General features: G+C 41.4%; 1 protein-coding gene across 5 annotated transcripts in view; it reads right to left on the bottom strand.

Moving 5' to 3' along the window:
* The window catches only part of CLIC6 (chloride intracellular channel 6), an 85933-nt gene that overhangs the window by 13960 nt on the left and 51042 nt on the right, over nucleotides 1-20931 (bottom strand). For 4 of the 5 annotated variants that reach the window (XM_065590126.1, XM_065590124.1, XM_065590116.1 and 1 more), the window contains 2 exons: nucleotides 2606-2715; nucleotides 1926-2051 (listed from right to left, as the gene is read on the bottom strand). In XM_065590126.1, the coding sequence (XP_065446198.1) occupies nucleotides 1926-2051; nucleotides 2606-2661 (182 nt within the window). In that variant the 5' untranslated portion in view covers nucleotides 2662-2715. Of the gene's footprint in view, nucleotides 1-1925; nucleotides 2052-2605; nucleotides 2716-20050; nucleotides 20136-20931 lie in introns of those variants that run through there. The other variant, XM_042855805.2, reaches the window with a different exon arrangement.

The raw sequence follows: 20931 nt of genomic DNA, 5'->3' as shown, positions 1-20931 counted from the left end.
AGGCAGTGTACTTAGTGGGGTCAGCGTACTTAAAGGGGCAATGCACATCTCTCTCTTTGTCTCACACACACAGGTGAGAGTCTCTGTATGCCATGCTGTCTCCCCTCCTTCCATTTGTGCTGCCTTGTAGAGCGTGAGGCTACATTAACAACCATGTTAACCCTTGAGGGCTCAGCTGTTCTAGTTCATCATTTAGCAGTAAGGCATTCCCTGGGAAATATCCCACCCTCTTCCACCCTCTGACTTCACCACCTCAACCAAGCTTCACAATCATCATTGCTGTGAACAGTATTAAATTGTTTGTTTAAAACTTATACTGTGTATATGTGTATATATAATATAGTTTTTTGTCTGGTGAAAAAATTGCCCTGGAACCTAACCCCCCCGCCCCATTTACATTAATTCATATGGGGAAATTGGATTTGCTTAACATCGTTTCGCTTAAAGTCGCATTTTTCAGGAACATAATTGCTAACTTCAAGAGATCAAAAATGGTGAGTCGGACCCTCAATAATCATGAGATTTAAAAAAAAAAAAGATAATATTGTGGTGTTTTAGGTCAGTCTCTTGATTTTTTAACTCCACCTCGCCCTTCACCAGGGTATGTGCATGTGACAATAAGTGTTGCCCACTCTCCCACATGTACTGGATATTGTGAGTTTGGCCCCTGCTGCAGAAGCTCTTACCTCCACATCTGTCTGTCTCCTGCCCAACAATTAATCCTGTCCTCCAGTCCCCCCATCAGTTCTGTCTTCACCCAACCCTCCTCAATTCAGCCCCCCTCAGTTCAGTCCCCCAACCCCCATCAGCTGCCCATCAGTTCAGTCCCCATTGACCCCCACTGCACTCAGTTCGCCCACCCAGCATTTACCACATCTGCTCAGAACCCACCATCAATACGTGCGCGCACACACACACACACAATCAGTGCCCCTGCAGCCTCCAGGCCATATTTCAGCCCTACCAGCCTTACCTCTGCTCCTCTTAGGGGTCTTCTCCTTCCCCAGGCCTAGGGTGAGCTGCAGTGGGATCCCCTCTCCTATTTCCCAGTCTGGCAGTGGGAGCCAGGCTTAATTTTAATTAGAAATTGCATCTCTCACCATCAATTCACGAGAGTTGGCATGTCTGCAGCATAACAAACTTGCAGGATATCATCAGTTGATTAGTGCTATAAAGGAGAGTTCCTATTGACTTAACTTGGCACGGGAGTCTTTTCACTGATTTCAGTAGGTGTTGGCTCAGACCCTTTATTAGCTCTAGGGAGCTGCTATTTTTGCCATCTCTTTGAAAAGAAAATTTTGATACTGAAATTGCAGACAGTTATTGCACATTATACAAAGCAAATCAGTAGTTAATCTCCATTGCATAGACTGTAAAACCAAATAATTTCTGATGACTTGCCCTTAACTAACAGCACATGCAGAGAGCCAGATCCTCGGCTGGTGTAAACCAGCATAGCTCCATTGAAATCAATGGACCTGTGCTAATTGACACCAGCTGATGATTTGGCCCAGAGACAATACTGCTGGAAGAGCACATTTAAATAGAGATTTTTTTAACACTGAAAAAGTTTCTTTAATTTACAGTAATTGTGTCCAAACCTGTGAGGTGCTGAGCACTGTCAATTCCCATTTACTTCAGTCATTGGCAGTCGAGCAATCAGCATCTAACACTCATGATCTCACGGGAACAACACCATTATGCTAGGTCTCCCTTCTGCTTCCAGTGGAGTCAACAGCAACGCTCATTGAGTTCAATTGGAGCAGAATCAGACTCTAATATATTTCATACATATTTTTTGAGGCAGGAAAGTAACCAAGGACCTGATCCTGCTGTCATTGAAACCAGTGGGTATTTTGTCAGGGAGTGCAGTGAAGGCAGTATGAAGGACTAAAAGCAAAATATGACACGCAAGAGCACAGTACCTTGGTGGCGTTAATTTTTCCTCTAGGAACTCCTCGATCTTATTGACATCAATTTTCACTTCACCATCAAAAGTCATAAAGGGAGGGTTTGTTCCTGGGGCTAGATTCTGTAAGTCTGCAGGTTTTCTAAAAGGGTACAAACACCTTGGAAAGTAGCTATGTGAGAGACATTTTAAATTCCTATACTTAGTAGTAGTAATCTGTTCCACCTTCGCAATAGTATACTGGTATTATTTAAAGCAAATAAAATAGTTTAAATTATCCTTGCAATTACCGGGTAACCATGGACAAATCACTTCCCCTTTTCTATCTCAGCTTACCTCTCTGTAAAGGTAAGACGTAACCTCATGCCTCATAGAGATGTTGTGAGCATTCATTAGTATTAATTAATTAATATCTGTTTCATGCATTGACCATATAGAGCATGAGTCTCCTCTCACTTACACCTATTTTACACCATGGTAACCCCATCGATTTCAGTGGAATTATTACTGTTTTACATCAGTTTAAATCAGATAAAAATCTGGCCTACAAAGAGCTATGAAAATACCAATTAGCTATATAAATAATGTCAGTCAGTTTGCATGTGTATTTCAAAGTTGCCACAAGCAATACATTCTTTAAAATAATCATTTTTGCTAATGTTCTTCTGAAAATGAAAATATATATTGTAATCTTACCTTTTCAAGTCTACAGTTGTTACATTAAATATAACGCCTTTCAGCCACAGAATCATAAAGAGACGCTGAGAAAATGGGCAATTTCCAATGCTTTCCCCGTCACTACCAGCCTACAATGAAAAACAATAATATATGCTTTTAGCTAAACTATTTTTATAATGGCAAAGTCAGTCAGCTGTCTGCTGTTTAAAGAATATGGACAAAATTCAGATCTGGTGAAAGCAGGTGCAACTCACTGTAATCATTTATCATGAAAACAACAAGGAGTCTGGTGGCACCTTAAAGACTAACGGATTTATTTGGGCATAAGCTTTTGTGGGTAAAAAACCTCACTTCTTAAGGTGCCACTGGATTCCTTGTTGTTTTTGTGGATACAGACTAACACGGCTACCCCCTGATACTTGACACATTTATAATGAAATAGTTTTATACGTTTCTTTATATACTCCTCCAAGCACTTGTAATGTCTCCTTAGAAATGGATGTTCTAAAATGGTTTTTTTCAGTGTATAACTAATGTTTTTTATAAACTAGAGAACAAAATTCAAATCATAGCATTACTTTAAAAGAAAGATTCCATGTTAACATAAATATCTCTAAATAATTATATGTATTCTTAACATGTTTATACCACTTATGACTCCTGGAAACACCAGTACGAAAAGATGTAGCAAAATATATTGCATCATTAATTGAGATGTAGTGCCAAGAGCAGTTAGGAGGCTAATTCAAATAAATCTCGCCTGCATCCTGTGCTTGCAATGCTCATGACAATTGTCAGAGTAGTGCCGGCTCCATGCTTCTGTCAGAGACGGTGGACAGTGAGGAGGGTCATGCAGGTTCATGGGATTTTTTTCCAAAGGCATGAAAATTGTGGGATGCAGATGACAGTATGGGAGGGAGAAAGCTGCATGCTGGGAAGTTGACGATTTGCTCCCAGTGACCTCTGTGTGATTTGTTTCTGCCTCACCATGCATTGCAAAAAACTTCCCAAAGATAGTGTATTGGATGGTGGCGAGTTGCACCTACTCATGGTGCACTTCTCTGTGAATCAACACAAGCGCTCCTGGTGAGTATGAGCAGCGCCAATGCAAGAAGCCAAGTATGTACGCGCACAAGCAATATACTAACTGTGGTGGCTTTATGCCAATATAACTTGTGTTGGCAAAAGTTTGTAGTGTAGATATGCCCTCTGTCTTTCCTTATACCAGTGGCTCTCAACCTTTCCAGACTACTGTACCCCTTTCAGGAGTTTTATTTGTCTTGTGTGTCCTCAAGTTTCACTTCACTTAAAAACTACTTGCTTACAAAAATCAGACATAAAAATACAAAAGGGTCACAGCCCACTATTATTGAACAACTGCTTATTTTCTCATTTTAACATATGCTTACAAAATAAATCAATTGGAATATAAATATTGTACTTACATTTCAGTGTGTAGTGTATAGAGCAGTATAAACAAGTCATTGTCTGTATGAAATTTTAGTTTGTACAGACTTTGCTAGTGCTTTTTACGTAGCCTGTTGTAAAACTAGGCAAATATCTAAATGAGCTGATGTACCCCTTGGAAGACCTCTCCATACCCCCAGAGTTACACATACCCCTGGTTGAGAACCGCTACTTTATACAGCTTTGGCATAACTAGAACAGGATAAATTTGTATTTACCTCCCGCTAGAGATTCCCTCTTAACTCTGTCATTCTTGTCTGGCCCATTGTTCAGTATAGTTCTTTGAAGCTTATAACATTTTCCAAGGTTTACACTGGCCATGTTTCCTCCCTAGAGAAGTTACGTACAATCTCACAATAATACATAAACTTTGCATTTTTAATACAATGGACTCCATACCTGTCACATGAGGGTTTTACAAAAACAAGATAGGAGTTACTGGCACACCTAACTTCTTGACTTTATTATGCTCCATTGCTAGGATGCATCCACATTAATAAAGGCTATGATTATCAAGCTGATAAACACCACCATAATATCATGGAGAATTTTGTTTGGAAGCATTAGTTAAATAGGATATAAATATTGTAATACAAAGTTATACATCACTCTAAGCTCTTGTTTTCATGTTCTGAATGAAGAAGGGTGCTATTGTATAACAGACCTGGGGATGCCTATCTGCCTACCTAGGCTGCTTTTAATTTCACCAGCTCAGCTGGCTGTCAGCTCCTTCAAGTGAGCAGTCTGCCACGACTTACCAAAGTAAGGACAAAACACAGGCGCCAGCTTCCTCATTTCCTCCGGGGTGCTTGACCCCTCTCTGTCCCCCAGGCCCTGCCCCCACTCCACTCCTTCCCCCAAGACCCCACCCCTGCTCTGCCTCTTCCCACCTTGTTCCATCCCCTCCCCTGGGTGCCCTGCCCTCACTCCGCCCCTTCTCCCTAGCACCTCCTGCATGCCACTGAACAGCTGATCCGTGGCAGGCAGGAGGCGCTGGGAGGGAGGGGCAGGAGCTATTCGGCAGGGCCGCCAGTGGGTGGAGCACCCACGGAGTCAGCGCCTATTGGACAAAACACTGTTTTCTATTAAAAAAACTGATGGAACCGGCCCTGAAAACAGGGTTATGCCTTTCTTTAGGGACACATGTTTACCCTATTTATTTATAAAAAAAAAACCAGATAGTGCAGAGGGAGGTGTGAGAATGGTGAACAAGTCAGTTAATTTTTATTTTATTTTGGGATGGTGGGACACCACACCTGTCCCTGCTACTAGGTAATGATCAGTGGTGGCATTTCAAAATGAAACAAAAATGAAAATGGAATTTTAGAGTTTTACAGATAGTGCTGAAAAGTAAGGTACAAAGGCATTTAAACTCATCAAAAGCAGTTGTATATTTATGACAAGGGAATTTGATGTATACAGAATAAAAATATAATTAAAAATAATCTCAAATGATAGTAAATTGTTGCACCTTGAGGAAACAAGGGGCATCTCTCCTGAAAAGCAATACATATACCCATTCTTTCCAAACAATAGGACATTCACTCTGTATTCACTAGGGTTTTAATAGCAAAAGAAATCCCCTCGGCAGGCTTACTGTTGCATTCAGAGAACTTTACAGATCATTAAGTGATCAACAATCACAATGGAATGAACTTCTTTTCATGATCCTGTACCAATTTCCCTTGACATAAAAGTTAGAAGCTTGGGTCCCTCTAACTTTTGCTACTGAAGCTGAAGGAATATAGACAGCCAGGCTGTCAGTTTGTTTTGTCTCCCATCACCTTGGTAACAGTAAATTTCAGGGACTCAGAAGAGCAGCTTCCATCCTGCTCATCTGTGTAACTTTCCATAAGGTGGAGTCAGGGATCCAGATGAAGACAGACACGTTACCATGACAAATGCAGAAGCGAAGTAGACAATGAGTCCATCAATTTGTTATTAAACTGGAATGACAAATAGTCTACCAACAACGTAGTTATCTGTTTGCTTAGGAATCGGCAGCTTTTGGAACTGCTATAGAAGCACCAGGATGGCTTTTTTATAAGCGCAATGTTTTAATGATTGAGAAAGTTTTATGTTCTGGGGGCATCAGCTTGATTTAGGGGAATAATACTGATTTTCCCATTTGTCCATTTTGCAATAGATTATGAATACAATAACGAATAGCTGACCTCTTTCCTTTTTCTCCTATACATCTATCAAGTTGCTGGTAATCACCAGTGAGAGATGTGCTTAAAATAATGGGGAAATGGCTAAAATGAAGGACAAAACATTGCCAAAGAATTATACAACAAGCTCTAAATGTCTTGAAAATAATGTAAATATTTTTTTCAATAATTTTAGGGCCCAGTCCTGTATGCTGTTGGGCTCTTTGGTTCCCACTGAAGTCCAACAGTTTGCAGGTTTTGTCCCTTTCCATATTATGCAAGATGAACACCAAGGTATACTAGCAGCATGATATTAGTCTATATATTTTCAGGAACCAACTATGAATTTTCTAGTGAATGTAGTTTACTGTGTTTGTCCAGTGGTGCTGCCTCCTGTGGTTACAAAAACAGCATTTTGATTTAAACCCAAAAGTAAATTAAATTGTTTCCCAATGTCTCTCCATTTCCCTCTAGGACACAAGTTTTATAACAAGTTAAAAAGTTCCCAAGCTAAAAAGTTTTGTGGGAGTTCCTTGTTAAAACATTGGCATCACATCCATTCACCCCTCCTGACCCAGAAGCCTGAGCATACAGGCTGTGCAATAGGGGTGTCATTTGCTATGGGGCAGAGGGGGCATTTGCCTTATGCCCCCAGACCTTGGTTTTGTCCCTCCCCCTCACTTTTCATAGCTCCTTGCTAGCCAGTGATGAGGTGTCTCCCTCAGGTCTCTGGGGGCCACTGTGGGGCAGGCTGGGCCAGAGCTCTTTATCACTGTGTTGTCAGCACCACTCCCTCTCCACACTGGCTGGACAGGAAACAGCGGTGGCGCCCTGGGCTTGAGCTCAGCTTGGAGAGGGCCAGGCCCCAATCTCTGTCCTGTGCCAACCATCAGTGACACACACACACACACACACACACCTCAGCCCATCTTCCTCCCAATGTCTGACATAGGACCAGCCCGTCACCTCCCCGTTCCACTCCACACCCCCAGGATGGGATCCGCCTTCTAATTCCCCAAGAGCAGCCATGAAGTGAGAATGCTGACCAAACTTTCCCCATCTCTCCTAATTTTTTCTAAAATGATGGCCCTGTAATGCAACATGTCCTGAAGGTCCACAAACTCTGGCTATGTAAGCCCAAGTCAGGGAAGTGAGTTCTAGAGCTAAGGACCCCAAACTGAGAATACTCTGCCAACAGCTGTCTCCTATTTATACCAGGGAACTACTCACTCAGATGTCCCAGCTGATCTCAACTACTGCAAGGAGAGAGGCAGTCTCTCATGTAGTCATACCCAAACCACTGTCTCTTCCTATTACTGGGGAGGACTGTCAAGTAGACAGCACCATATTTAAAGGCCTGAAAAACTTGTAGCTGCAGGGGGCCCCAACTTCATGGAATGGGAAGAAAACCAGCTGTCATGGGCCTTCAGGGGCTCTGCATTAGCCACCTCTGATACAATTATGGATGCCAATAGCTTGCCTCCAACCCTGCAGGGACAGCCTCTAACAACAGCAAAGTTGGAGGCAGGAGACAGCAAATCTTGAAAGCCATCAGCAGCACAAGAAGGTACTGACCTACAGCTATTGCAAGAGGTGGACCACAGGACCTGAGGCAGATGACCCTAGGTTGTCTAAGTTCTTTCCTGTCATTTTAACCGTATATGAATTTGATGCAGAACTTAATATCCTTTGAAACTTGAACTTCATTTTTTGTGCTTCAAGATTCTATTTGGGGATGGCAGTAAAGGGTTAATGGAAAACCTTGTTGTCAAGGCTGTATCACTTTGAACTTTAGGGTACAAGTGTGGGGGCCTGCATGAAGACTTCTAAGCTTAACTACCAGCTTAGTTCTGGTCCGCTGCCACCATCCCAAAGCTAATTCCCTTCCCTGGGTAGCCTTGAGAGACCTTCACCAATTCCCTGGTGAATACAGATCCAAACCCCTTAGATCTTAAAACAAGGAGAAATTAACCATCCCCCCTTCTTTCTCCCACCAACTCCTGGTGAATACAGATCCAACCCCCTTGGATCTAAAACAAGGAGAAATTAACCATCCCTCCTTCCTTTCACCAACTCCTGGTGAATACAGATCCAACCCCCTTGGATCTAAAACAAAGAGAAATTAACCATTCCCCCTCCTTCCTTTCACCAACTCCTGGTGAATACAGATCCAACCCCCTTGGATTTAAAAACAAGGAACAATCAATCAGGTTCTTAAAAAGAAGGCTTTTAATTAAAGAAAAAGGTAAAAATCATCTCTGTAAAATCAGTATGGAAAATAACTTTACAGGGTAATCAAACTTAAAGAGCTCAGAGGACCTCCCTCTAGCTTCAGGTTCAAGTATAGCAAACAAAGAAACACTCTAGTAAAAGGTACGTTTACAAGTTGAGAAAACAAAGTAAAACTAAGACGCCTTGCCTGGCTTTTTACTTACAAGTTTGAAATATGAGAGACTTGTTTAGAAAGATGGGGAGAACCTGGATTGATGTCTGGTCCCTCTCAGTCCCAAGAGCGAACGAACTCCCAAACAAAGAGCACAAACAAAAGCCTCCCCCCCCACCCCAAGATTTGAAAGTATCTTGTCCCCTTATTGGTCCTTTGGGTCAGATGCCAGCCAGGTTACCTGAGCTTCTTAACCTTTTACAGGGAAAAGGATTTTGGAGTCTCTGGCCAGGAGGGATTTTATAGTACTGTACACAGGACAGCTGTTACACCTTTCCCTTTATAGTTATGACACTTGTGAAGACTCCATTTTCCTACATGTAGTGAGAAATATTATGCTGTACACTCACAATAGGTTCCTAGGGACCTTAGACAAACCTATGATAGATACCAGAGATTTCCAAGATGCCATAGCAACTCGTGACTTATTATAAGGTTAGGATGGAGATGATCAAGCAGAAACCTTGATTGTGAATCTTTTTTCCCTTTAGTTTAAAGGTGCTGTGATGGAGCATCTGCCCCAGACTGGCTTGTAAGGGGTTAATGGATCCCTAGGGATGCTGTGCAGAAAGCAGCCAATAGGAGAGAGGCTGTGAGGAGGAGCCAATGAGGGCTGGGCAGGCCCATATAAGAAGGGCTGCAGGGCAGAGCAGCCTCAGTAGCTGCCTGGAGCTTGAGGTGGGAAGTTAGGGCTCCTAGTAGGAGGAAGGAGTGCCAGCAAGGATTGGGGAAGCTAGAGAGAGCTCCTGGCTAGCTGCTAAGACTGGCAGGCTGAAGCCCTGAGGTTAGGATGAAGAATGTGGGGGGTCATGGGGAAGTGGCCCAAAGAAATGAACTGAGGCAGTGGCCCAAAGAAATGAACTGAGGCAGTGGCTGGACTGAGGGACTGTGGTACATTCCCTGGAAGGGAGGGAACACAGAGTGCAGCATAGCCAGAGGGTTGTGTCCTGAAGAGGACGCCATGATCCTTGGAGTGACATGGGTCCTGGAGCAGACATGACTGTGGCAAGACATCACCAGAAGAGGGTGCATTGGTGAGCAGAGCTAATCCCCAGGACAACCAACAGGAGGTGCTGCAGTCGTGAGTGAACCCTATTACCAGTGCATTTCTATGTTATAAGCAGAAAACTCAACAGAAGATACTATCCAACCATATAATTTCTAACCAAGATTATGATTTTATCATTATCTTCAGACTGTAAATATGAATTTTAAATTCTTTCTCCAGATAAACTTGCCCAATACACCTTCTAATATATACCAATCTTTAGACACTGGAACAAATTAGTACAAATATCTTTACATCCAAAGTGCAACAAAAATGTTCACATTTTAGTGAATCAGAGATGCCAGGTATGCCTGATTCTCCACTGCCTTGCACCTTACATAGTCATACATACCAGTGCAAAGAGCGTGAGAAATGCCACCAAATCAGATATCATTAGCTCTGAGCTTGTTGTCTTCAGCATTCCCTGTTCCTATCACCCCTGGCGTGAGACTCAGGGATATGTCTATGCTGGAGGTGTAATTTCCAGCTCAGGAAGACGTACGTGTGCTAGCTTTGATTGAGCAAATATCCTAAAACTAGAAGTGTAGCCATGGCAGCGCAAGCAGCCAGAGGGGCTAGCCACCTCAAGCAGGAGCACGTCTGAGACCCTAAGTATGTATTCAGGTGGCTAGCCCCTACTGCCCTTAGTGCCTCCATGGCTCCCCTTTTAATTTTTAGCAGGCTAACTTGATCAGAGTTAGCTTGGTTATGACTGCCTGAGTTGGTAATTACACCCCCAGCCCCAGTGCAGGCATATCCTCAGAACCGCAAACATCTGGGGCCCCCGTGTAACAATACAGAATGCTACCACTAGACATTGTACCCCAGTCTTCACAGAAGAGTGAGATGCAAATGAAGACCCAGTTCCTAGCTGCATAGGGGAGCTGAGTGGCAGTGGAGGGGAAATAAAATTTTGGTATAGAGCCCTACTAAAGATGTTAGTATGGCACACCAGCTCATGTGCCTCACTTTCTCCTCATTTCATTTTCAATCAGCTTAATTCACGGTACCAGTGCGTGCCAAGGCTCTGTACAGTCCAGACTCCAACCCTCTGATGATAAAGTTGTTAAAATGGGCCCCTGCCTTCAAATTTCAATCTATGTGCAATACTGGTTCCAGGGCAGCTTGTCCTGAATCTGGTAGCAGGAACTCTTGTATGCATGAATCCACATTCTAGCTTGCCACAGTGCTAGGACAGCCTAACAGCCAGAATCAAAAGCTGGTTTAGTTATTCTAATTCAGGTCAACACACTACCTGATTCTTTTCCTCCCCATCCCCACGTCAACCCAACCTCCACACACACATACAGCTTCCAGAGCAACCAAAGCACCGAAAAATTACGTTATTACCCTCACTAAAATGCTAATGCAATGTTTTCTAAGCTGCCCCCAAAGAAGAAAATCCCATCATACATACACTAATATCACAGGTAACATACTGTACACTGTACTAATCTGTACAATTATCTTATTCTAACATGTTTTGGGTATATCTGCACAGCCTAATAGTGTTTACAAAGTCACTTTCACAAGTCAGAAACAGGTTAACAAATAAGTACATTCAACACAGTAAAATAAAACCTCCATCATTCATTTAAATCAGTCAATCAGATATTTTGGCTATTAAGGAAATCCTTAATTATGACACTGAGGTTTAGTAAATAGAGGATTAAAATTGTCAGGGGTAAAATACAAGTTGTGATCATCACAAAATTATGGTTCCTGGAGCTGAGACTTTAAGAAAAGCAACAAATATCAGGACCTGTAATAAAATAAAATTAAGAGACCTGACAACACATCATGCTCCTCAAGTCGCCTTGTAAAATAGTATATCCCATATTCACCTCTGTGCAGGTTTACGCAAGGCCCATGTGTCACCTAAGCCCTATTTTGAGGGTCAAAATGGTATATAGTCCTCTGCAGGCCCTTTGCAAAGGACTGAATTCATCCACAGTGCCTGTACACTTATTAACCATAGGTTTTTTTAAAAATATGTCTGTCTGTCTATGGATCAAGCAATCCAGCTTTGACTGAACCACTCCATCGTGACATGAAGGATTTTTCTGTATAGTAAGTGCTGCTTCTTTTGGAGAATAAGACTTTTCCTATGTCACACTGCAGGAACCTGATGCAGTGGTAAGAGAATCAAGTATGGCCCACCTGCCTGACTTGCTAATGCTGTGAGACATGTAGTGTAGCTATGGAATTTTGCAGCCTGTGAGTAGAAATCCCTGTAACTTTCTCTGCAGTGCTGATCAGTGCTCTACTACTGCAAGCTCTGCTTGGTGTGCGTACAGAACTTCATTATACTTTCTCACTGTCCTCTTAAGGACTGAATGGGTTTCCCCTTTTTGCTATCACCGTGACCTAGAGCTGGTTAGGAAAGGGGGGGGGGGGGAATTGCTAACATTCTCATTTTTTTTTTGTCCATAGAAAATAGTTCATGGAAATTTTCCAAGCAGCTATAATTTTAATATCCATGTAAATATAGATAGAATACCAGGTGGTACTGCAAGTTGCCTTCTACCCGTGAATCACTGTGATTGATGTAACAAGCCTAATCTTTCAGTTTTGTCCATGAGGGTGAGCTAATTCATCAGGCTAAGTCAAAAGCTGTTTTTTATGTCGTTCTGCTACTTAAATAAATGATTCCAGCTACTATCTTGAACAAATGGCATTCACGTTTTAATTATGATGGGTCATGGGGTAAGTATGTCTTTCCTAGTCATGTCAGGGCTTAATGAGTTCATTAATCAAACATTTATGATGGCTGTGTCTGCAGACAAGGAAAATATTAAAGCCCGTATAAAAGCTTTCATTAAGTTGCCTTTTAGGCAATGATCTGTATACTGTGATGGTATCATTTGATTATTGCTATTTGTAATCACAAGCCATTGCTTAATGGGATTATTAACTTATGCTCTACTATTTTCATCAATTTTTTACTGTTCTACTCTCCTATTGTTTGCTTTGTGTATGGGACCAGCACAAAGGTCCAAAGTGGAGGGAAAAGTTCCTTGCACCATTCTTTCCTCTTCTATTTAAGCTCACAGGGCTGGGTGTAAGCCTGTCTTAAGCTTTTTTTTTTTTTTTTTTTTAAATATGGAGATATACCTATCTCCTAGAACTGGAAGGGACCTTGAAAGGTCATGGAGTCCAGTCCAGTCCCCTGCCTTCACAGCAGGACCAAGTACTTTCCCTCCCCTCCCCTAAATGGCCCCCTCAAGGACTGAACTCACAACCTTAGTTGAGCAGGCCAATGCTCAAACCACTGAGCTATCCCTCCCCCACTCATTTGTTTCAACATGCTAACAAAGGGGCTTTTACTAGGCAGTGTGGCCTACTGAATAGGGCACTGGAGGGGGACTCAGAAGACTTCAGTTCAAGTCCTGGCTCTGACATGGGTTTGCTAGGTGAGCTAAGGCAAGTCATACCATCCCCATGCCTCAGTTTCCCCATCTGTAAAATGGAGATTTTCATAGTGCACTTCTTTGTGAAGCATTTGAGATCTACAGATGAAAAGTTCTACATAAGAGTTAAGTAGTATTATTTGTTTTTATATTGTATATATGGTATGATCCAATAGTTAAGGTTTCATGTATTCTGCAGTTGCATGACCACAGAAATTGCTGCAGCTAAAGTTCCATAACCGCTTCTATCAGAACCTCTCAGATTTCAGTCACTCATAACTTTCTGAAACTTTCACATATTGAGCTAAAATTTTCCATGCGTCTCGCAAATGCCTGAGGGCAGGAGTGAAAGTAGAAATAGGGACTTACCAATACGGGGCTGGGTTGGGGCCGGCTCTGGCCCCTGGAAGGGGCGGGGCCTTGGGCGGAAGGGGTTGGGATGGGTGGGTCAGAGCCAGCCCCGGCCCGCCCTGTAAGTGCCCTCCCCAGCCGGGGTAGCAGCAGCAGCCGGGGGCTCCGGCAGCAGTTTAAAGGGCCCAGGGCTCAGCCACCGCTACCGCCCCGGGCCCTTTAAACCGCTGCCGGAGCCCCCAGCTGCCGCTGCTACCCCAGGGCTCCGACAGCAGGGCTCTGGGGGCTATTTAAAGGGCCCGGGGTTCTCCTGCCTCTACTGCCCTGGGCCCTTTAAATAGCCACTGGAGCCCTGGGGTAGCGGCAGCGGGGCTCTGGCAGCTATTTAAAAGGCCCAGGGCAGTAGAGGCAGCAGGACCCCCGGCCCTTTAAATAACCCCCGGAGCCCTGCTGCCGCTACCCCAGGGCTCCAGCAGTGGGGCTCTGGCGGCAATTTAAAGGGCCTGGGGCTCCATCCGCTGCTGAGAGCCCCAGGCCCTTTAAATTGCCACCTAGGGAAGCCGGGCCACCTTGATACGGCGCACCGGCTCTTGCTGGTACGCCGTACCGGGGCGTACATGTTTACTTTCACCTCTGCCTGAGGATGAAATTTTGTATTTCCTGTTTTTTTGGTTTGAAGTTTGAACTAGAGCTGTCAAACCATTTTTAAAAATCGCAATTAATCCCTAAAGTAAAAAAATAGTTACGATTAATCACAGTTTTAATGGCACTGTTAAACAGTAATAGAATACCAATTTAAATTTATTATAAATATTTTTGGATGTTTATTATAAATATTTTTGGTTAACAGTTAGTGTTAACCAACTTTTTATGTAATCTTCCTTACTGATACCAAAGTGACAATTCTTTTTCATATAGGCTTCTATAAATACTTCCACACTTTCTCCAGGTCTTAGCACCTTTGGTAAAAGCATGACCATCCATGTGTTATGTTCCTTTTGAAAAGAAATTCTCTTCAAACTTTTTAACAATGCTATCCCAGTTATTCTTATCTCCTCATCACTATCAAAGGTAAATGACTAATAGATGGTCTTCTACTTCAGTTGTTGCATAAGGGCATATCTTCACTAGCAATATTAAAGCGCTGCCACGGCAGCGCTTTAACGTGGTTTGTGTAGTCATGGAAGAGCGCTGGGAACAGAGCTCTCCCAGCACTCTATAAAAAATATCTCCACGGGGGGACTGTCTACACTGGCACTTGACAGTGCTGAAACTTGCAGTGCTCGGGAGGGGGTAAGGGGGATGTTTTTTCAGACCCCTCCTAAGCGAGAAAGTTGCAGTGTTGTAAAGTGCCAGTGTAGCCAAGCCCTAAGCTAACAGGATGACCAAGACTTTGCTGCTCTCTGTATTTAATCTTCATTGTGGTTCTGGTGAAGTGTCCCTTTCATTAGCCAGTCTGTTGGCTTCTCACCATGAGTCTTTTGAAAGGCTGAAAGTATTTCCTAGTCCTTACTTATGCTGGTTCAAAGTGAATTGATTTCTGACAGTGTCACTTTTTCTGTGATTCTTTATTTTTGTAATGTAACTTTGTCCTAATTCTGAGCAAGGATTTTTATTAGAATAAGAAAAACAATATTATCCCTAAAGATACACTGTTTGCTTCACTGTACAGTTTCTGCTTAGAAACTTTCTCAGCTCCCTCCTGCCTAGCTTCCTACTACAGTGATAAAGAAACACTAATGATAATATCAGAGAGAGAAACAACTCAATCACAATCTCTATTATTACTCCTGGCACAAAAATTCTCTTTTTGTTCTGGTAAGAGTCCTATATGATCTTGAGTTATATTATGAGCTCCTAGACTGCTGGGAGATTTTTACAGTAACTGGTAACTTACACTAACATCTATCTAAAAATATATATATTCCTCATATACACCTCTACCCCGATATAACACAACCCGATATAACACGAATTCTGATATAACGCGGTAAAGCAGTGCTCCAAGGGGGCGGGGCTGCGCACGCCGGTGGATCAAAGCAAGTTCAATATAACGCAGTTTCACCTATAACACGGTAAGATTTTTTGGCTCCCGAGGACAGCGTTATATTGAGGTAGAGGTGTATCAACAATAATTTTATCTAGAAATTTGTTCTCCAGTATAAATTATTGTAACAGACATTGAATAATATGTGAAATATAGTTAGTCCTGAGTTTACAAAACCTTATAAATATTTGTAGATGTTTATACAGTACTATTTATGCAGGTAGTGATAGAATTGTACCATTCCAAAATGCAAAATGTACCATATTCCTACAGTACTAATATATGAAAATATAGATAGAAATCATTTTGGTTCACTTGGCTGCAAATATAATGCATATTAGTACCATGTAATACATTGTGATGATCAGAAAGGCATCATAGGCTTGTCATCTGTGTAATATCATGGTCAGACTAAAGCTTTTTGTGAGGCAGAGGCAAACAATCTAATTTTTTCTGTATGTAAAACATGTTCATTTGAGGGCTTAGGGCATAAGTGCTCTGTAAATTTTGCCAAACTGTTTTGATGCCACCTAGTGGTTTTATAATGAACATCTTTACTTCCTTGAATGCAGTGTTGCTGTAGCCGTGTGAGTCCTAGGCTGTTAGAGGGACAAGCTGGGTGAGGTAATATATTTTATTGGGGCAACTTCTGTTGGTGAGAGAGACAAGCTTTTGAGCTACACACAGCTCTTCCTCAGGTCACCCACCTTGTTATCTTTACTTCCATTCATATGATACCCTGTACAATGGTAACCTTCAATATTAACACATCATAACAGGTTTTATCTGTCATTTGGGAGCAAACCTTTTTTTATTAAATTCCCTCTCAAGAAAACCTTAGATGTTGGCCTTGAATTCTATATATAAGAGCTAATACTGATCTTAATCTGTAGAAATTTTAAATTCATCATAAAACTTTTGAGCTAAAGCAGTCAAAAAACATCCTGCTGTAGGTTAAAAGTATTTTGTTGAAATAGCTAGGAGTAAAATTGGGCTTTTTAGCTATCAAAAATTATTTTAAACAGCCATATATCTTCATCTACTTGATTAACATCAATCTTATTTAAGACAGATTTGTGCAGCTTCTATTTATCTAATGAATTACAAACTGTGAAATATGACTGGCAGGTCATGAAACACTTGCATATAGATTGTGCATTGTGGCCTGCTAGTGTGGACCCCTGACTCATGCACTAACTCTGCATGGGCACAGGGATCCACACTAGCAGATTCCAAGGCAGGATAGAGGCCTTGCTATGGATTGGATTGACATTTAGGGAAAAGAACAAACAAACAAAACCAAATTATGCCATCAACTATTTTTGTTCCTGTATAATGTTGAAAGGGAGTATGAAAGGCTTTGCTGGTGGAGTTGTTAAAAGGCTCAGAGAATGTATACTGTTACCTCTCACAACTTGGTTGAAGGGACAAGGGTGTTGAATTTAACTTTAACAAGATAACATTTGGGACACAGGCTAACTAGCAACTGAAGTTAAATAGGCGTTAACAAAACAAAATTATAAACTGTCTGACTAAAAATCTCTCCCCCCTCTAATTGCTATCATTGACACTTGTAATGTGGACATTTCATTAGCTGTCCAGTCATCCAGGCTAGTCGGAATCAAAATTTCTAACATAAAAAAGGCAGAAAAAAAGAACTTTTCACAGAAAATCTTCCAGTTTCCCTTTACAAAAGGTCACAAGCTCACTTTCTTCCTTTATAGCAGTGGTTCCCAAACTGGGGTTCGTGAAATTTTACAGGGGGTTCTTGGGGAAAAAATTCCCTAATGGCGGACAGAGCTGTCCCTAGGGACCCCAGACAGCAGGGGGCCAGCAGCCCGGAGCCTTGGACTTCCAAGAGCTAAGCAGATCAAAACAAGCATATCTATCACATTGAGGAGATTTAAACTTCAAGACTCCTTATAAGAAATAGAAAAGGAGGTGGATACTTTTTGCTGTTTTTAAAACTAAATAGGCAGCTAGTATTGTTTTTAAAATTATTATGAAGAACAAGTTTAAGCTTTGTTGTAACGTGCGTTGTTTGTCTGAACTGCTCAAGACCTGAATGCTTGTGTAGGAGGAACTCTTTGAGTTGGCTTCTTAAATACCTTCATGCTGTTTCACATCTGATACTGCTTGATGAAATGTAGGAGTCTTGTCCTAGAACAGTCTTATTCAAAGTGATACAAGCTGAAAAAGTGAGAACTTGGAAGAGTGCTGTTTTCATAATGTAATAAAAATACTGTAATTATCAATAATAATTCATAATAAATAGTGTGTAATAAGCATGTCATAAAAACAAATTTTATATTTCCCAGATCACTACTTTTATATTTCATACTCAGGTAAAGGAGAAAATCCCCAGAAACATTCATTTTTAGGAGGGGGTTCGCGAGACTTGACATTTTAGTGAAAGGGGTTCACAGGTTGTTAAAGTTTGGGAACCACTGCTTTATAGGGTCACTTTTAAAGACCTTGCTCGCTGCTAAAGAGGGAACTCTTCTTTACCTTCACTGAATCAAATGCAGTAAGAAGCAAATCTTTCCAAACATTGGCGGGGGGGGGGGGGGGGGCAGAGGAAGGAGGAATCTTTAAGCCTAGAATAAGCACAAGTAATATCAACCAAATGTTTTTAAGTTATACTCACCAGGATATATGGATTTGTAATGAAAATATTTCTATAACAATTAATGATTATAATGTTGCTAGCATGAAGGTATAATTCCAATTAAGTTAATAAGGAGCCTTTATTACTATTTCTTTTCTAGAAATAAGAGGCCTACAGCTGCTCCTATTTACTTAAATGGGAGCTGGATTGGGACCATCATTTACCTTTGATGTTCAATATTTACCACCTATCCAGTGCTCCAGCACCTACCCAGCCTGTCTACAAACAGGCTATCCTATTCTGATCTGGATTACATAAAGCAAAACAATAAATGATTACTCCATGAAATACAAAGACAAGACAGTGTAAGTAAAACTAAAAAATGAATAATAGCATGTAACTTGTCTATTTACTATTAAAACATGTGCTGCTCTCAAATATACACCTCCCACACCATTACAAACAGAGATTTTCCAGAGAAACAAGAAAAATGAAATATAAACAAATAAGTTGTGTACATAGTAACCTTGGGGCCAATACTGTTCTCAGTAATGCCAGGGGAGTTTTACCAATGTCTTTAATCAGAGCAGGGGCCCTAAATATTGGGGCCCTAAATATTGTCATACAATTAGGATATTTTCATTTAAAATTGTGGCTCACAGCAGGGCTGTGAAAATAATTGCAGGCAGCTTTTAAAAGATTTAATCCTGCAATAGAATCAGATTATTTTACAGGTTGAAAAGGAATGTGATTTACTAAATTACTTTTCTTGGACATGTTGGTAATCCTACAATGTGTGAGTAATGATACCATGCTAGCTATGGTATGTTATACGAGCTAGGTAAAATGTATGGGTTGACTTAACCCCCCATTGAGATTGATAGGTGTGAACTCACCCTTTAATTAGCATAACTGTAAGCATAAACCACCACCCAAGACAAAAGAGGTGTATGACCCACCTGTCAGCTGTGGCTGAGTATTGTTTTGGGTGAGGGGGAAGAGACCACACAGAAACTGAGAACAGGCAACAGCAGAGAAGGAGAGGTGCACGAAAGCCAAGCAGGAGCCTGTAAGCACAGTGTGACTGGAAAAAGCTAGGAAGAGTGATCGCGGGTCTGGTGTTAGCTAAGACTTGGGGACTTTAAATGAAGGAAATTGCTCCTTTTGTTCTTGATTCCTTCTACATTCAGATACCAGGACTTCATAAGTTTTTTATAAATAAACAAGATATACCAGGCTTCAACAATTTCTGCTTCCGGCTGGAACATCCTCAGGGCCCCAAACTTTGACTGGCTGCTCAGGTCAAAAAGGGTCAACATTATGACATACTATGTACTGAACATGCAGAACTTGCATTGGAATCATGTTGGTAATTCAAGAAGAAACCCCCAGTATATCACGATGGGAGGTCAAACTAATTGAAAGTGGGTGCCTCCCAATTCTGGTAGCTGAAATCCAACGTTGTACGTGATGCAAAAGTAATCTGTATGCAGTCATCTGCTGCTTTTCTGACCGAGAAATAATTAATTAGTAACTTATATAAATAAGTAACTTAAGCCCAGATCAGATCTGGGAGCTCTATCGGCAGAGGGCTCCCGTTACATGCAGATTTCTCTTGCGCTACATTGGGGAAGAGGGGCAATCAGCGGCCTCTGTGACAGTGCTAGCCCTTCTCAGGAACCTATAGGGTCAAGATTCATTTTGGGAATGAATCTGTCTCCATCATTCTTAAAGAGATTACTCAAAAAAGGTCATGCAGCCTAGGTCTGAAGTACATTTTAGGCAGTCTCCCTCCCTTTAATGGCAGTCCGTGGGCAGCAACAGCTAGAAGACACTAGGCAGAACACCTCCAGTGAAGCCAGTCTGCCAGAGAGTAGTGGGGATAATGGGAGCGCAAGAGCATGAAAACACTTCCCATTCTGCAAGGGGAAGAGCCAACCTGTGAGAAATTCCTTGCTCTGCAGAGATTTCCTCTCCCAAGTCTTGTTGCTGAGAATTGTTCTGTTGTCCTGAGATTGTAAAGTGTTCAGTGTGTTTTTTCTATGGTCTGGTAGGTGCTGAGCAAACTGTAATAGTAAGGTAATCAGTTACTGATTACCCCTTGGATCTAGTAATCAGAAGCTTATAATATGCTGCTCTTTCTCAAAGCAGCTTTAACAATCCTGTCCACAAATAAAGTATTTTTCTCCCGTTAGTAATTTACATAAATTCTTTTATGGACAACTCCTGAATTAAATAATTATGATTGCTGTTACAAAGATGATTTTATGACCATATTTAGGAAATGTGCATGGAATATTTTAAATATAATAACCTTATATTAATTTGCCAGTAAGTTAATAAAGACTGAAGACCTCAAATACACCTCAGTGCTGATTAAACAAATATCGCCAAACATGCAGGTATAGTTTAATTACAAAAAAGACTTTGTACACCATGGTAATGGTGCTTGTTGTAGGTCCTGTCATAAAACAGCATTTCTTTTAAAGACTGTTTCCAACATAGTTTACAATGGATTCCATAAGTGTTTAAGCACAGTGGTTAAGACTTCTTCAAAGCAGTGTAGTTGAAAGAATGGCTAAATCACCACAGACAATTTTAAATCAAGACCGGATTTATTAAAAAGATGTGTTCTAGTTCCAACAGGAATTATTTTCGGGAAGTTCTATGGCCTGTGTTAGACAGGAGATCATACTAGATAATCATAATGGTTCCTTCTGGCCTTGGACTCTATGAATCATTCAAAACAGAAGCCATTTCATTTTCGTGGAAAATGTGGCTAAATTCCTTAAACAGCTTAAAATGCAATCCGCTTCGTAG

This window comes from Chrysemys picta, chromosome 1 (genome assembly GCF_011386835.1).
Source record: "Chrysemys picta bellii isolate R12L10 chromosome 1, ASM1138683v2, whole genome shotgun sequence".
Classification (NCBI taxonomy): domain Eukaryota; kingdom Metazoa; phylum Chordata; order Testudines; family Emydidae; genus Chrysemys; species Chrysemys picta.
Note: the sequence above shows the minus strand (reverse complement) of the source record. Positions and strands in the feature narration are given on the sequence as shown.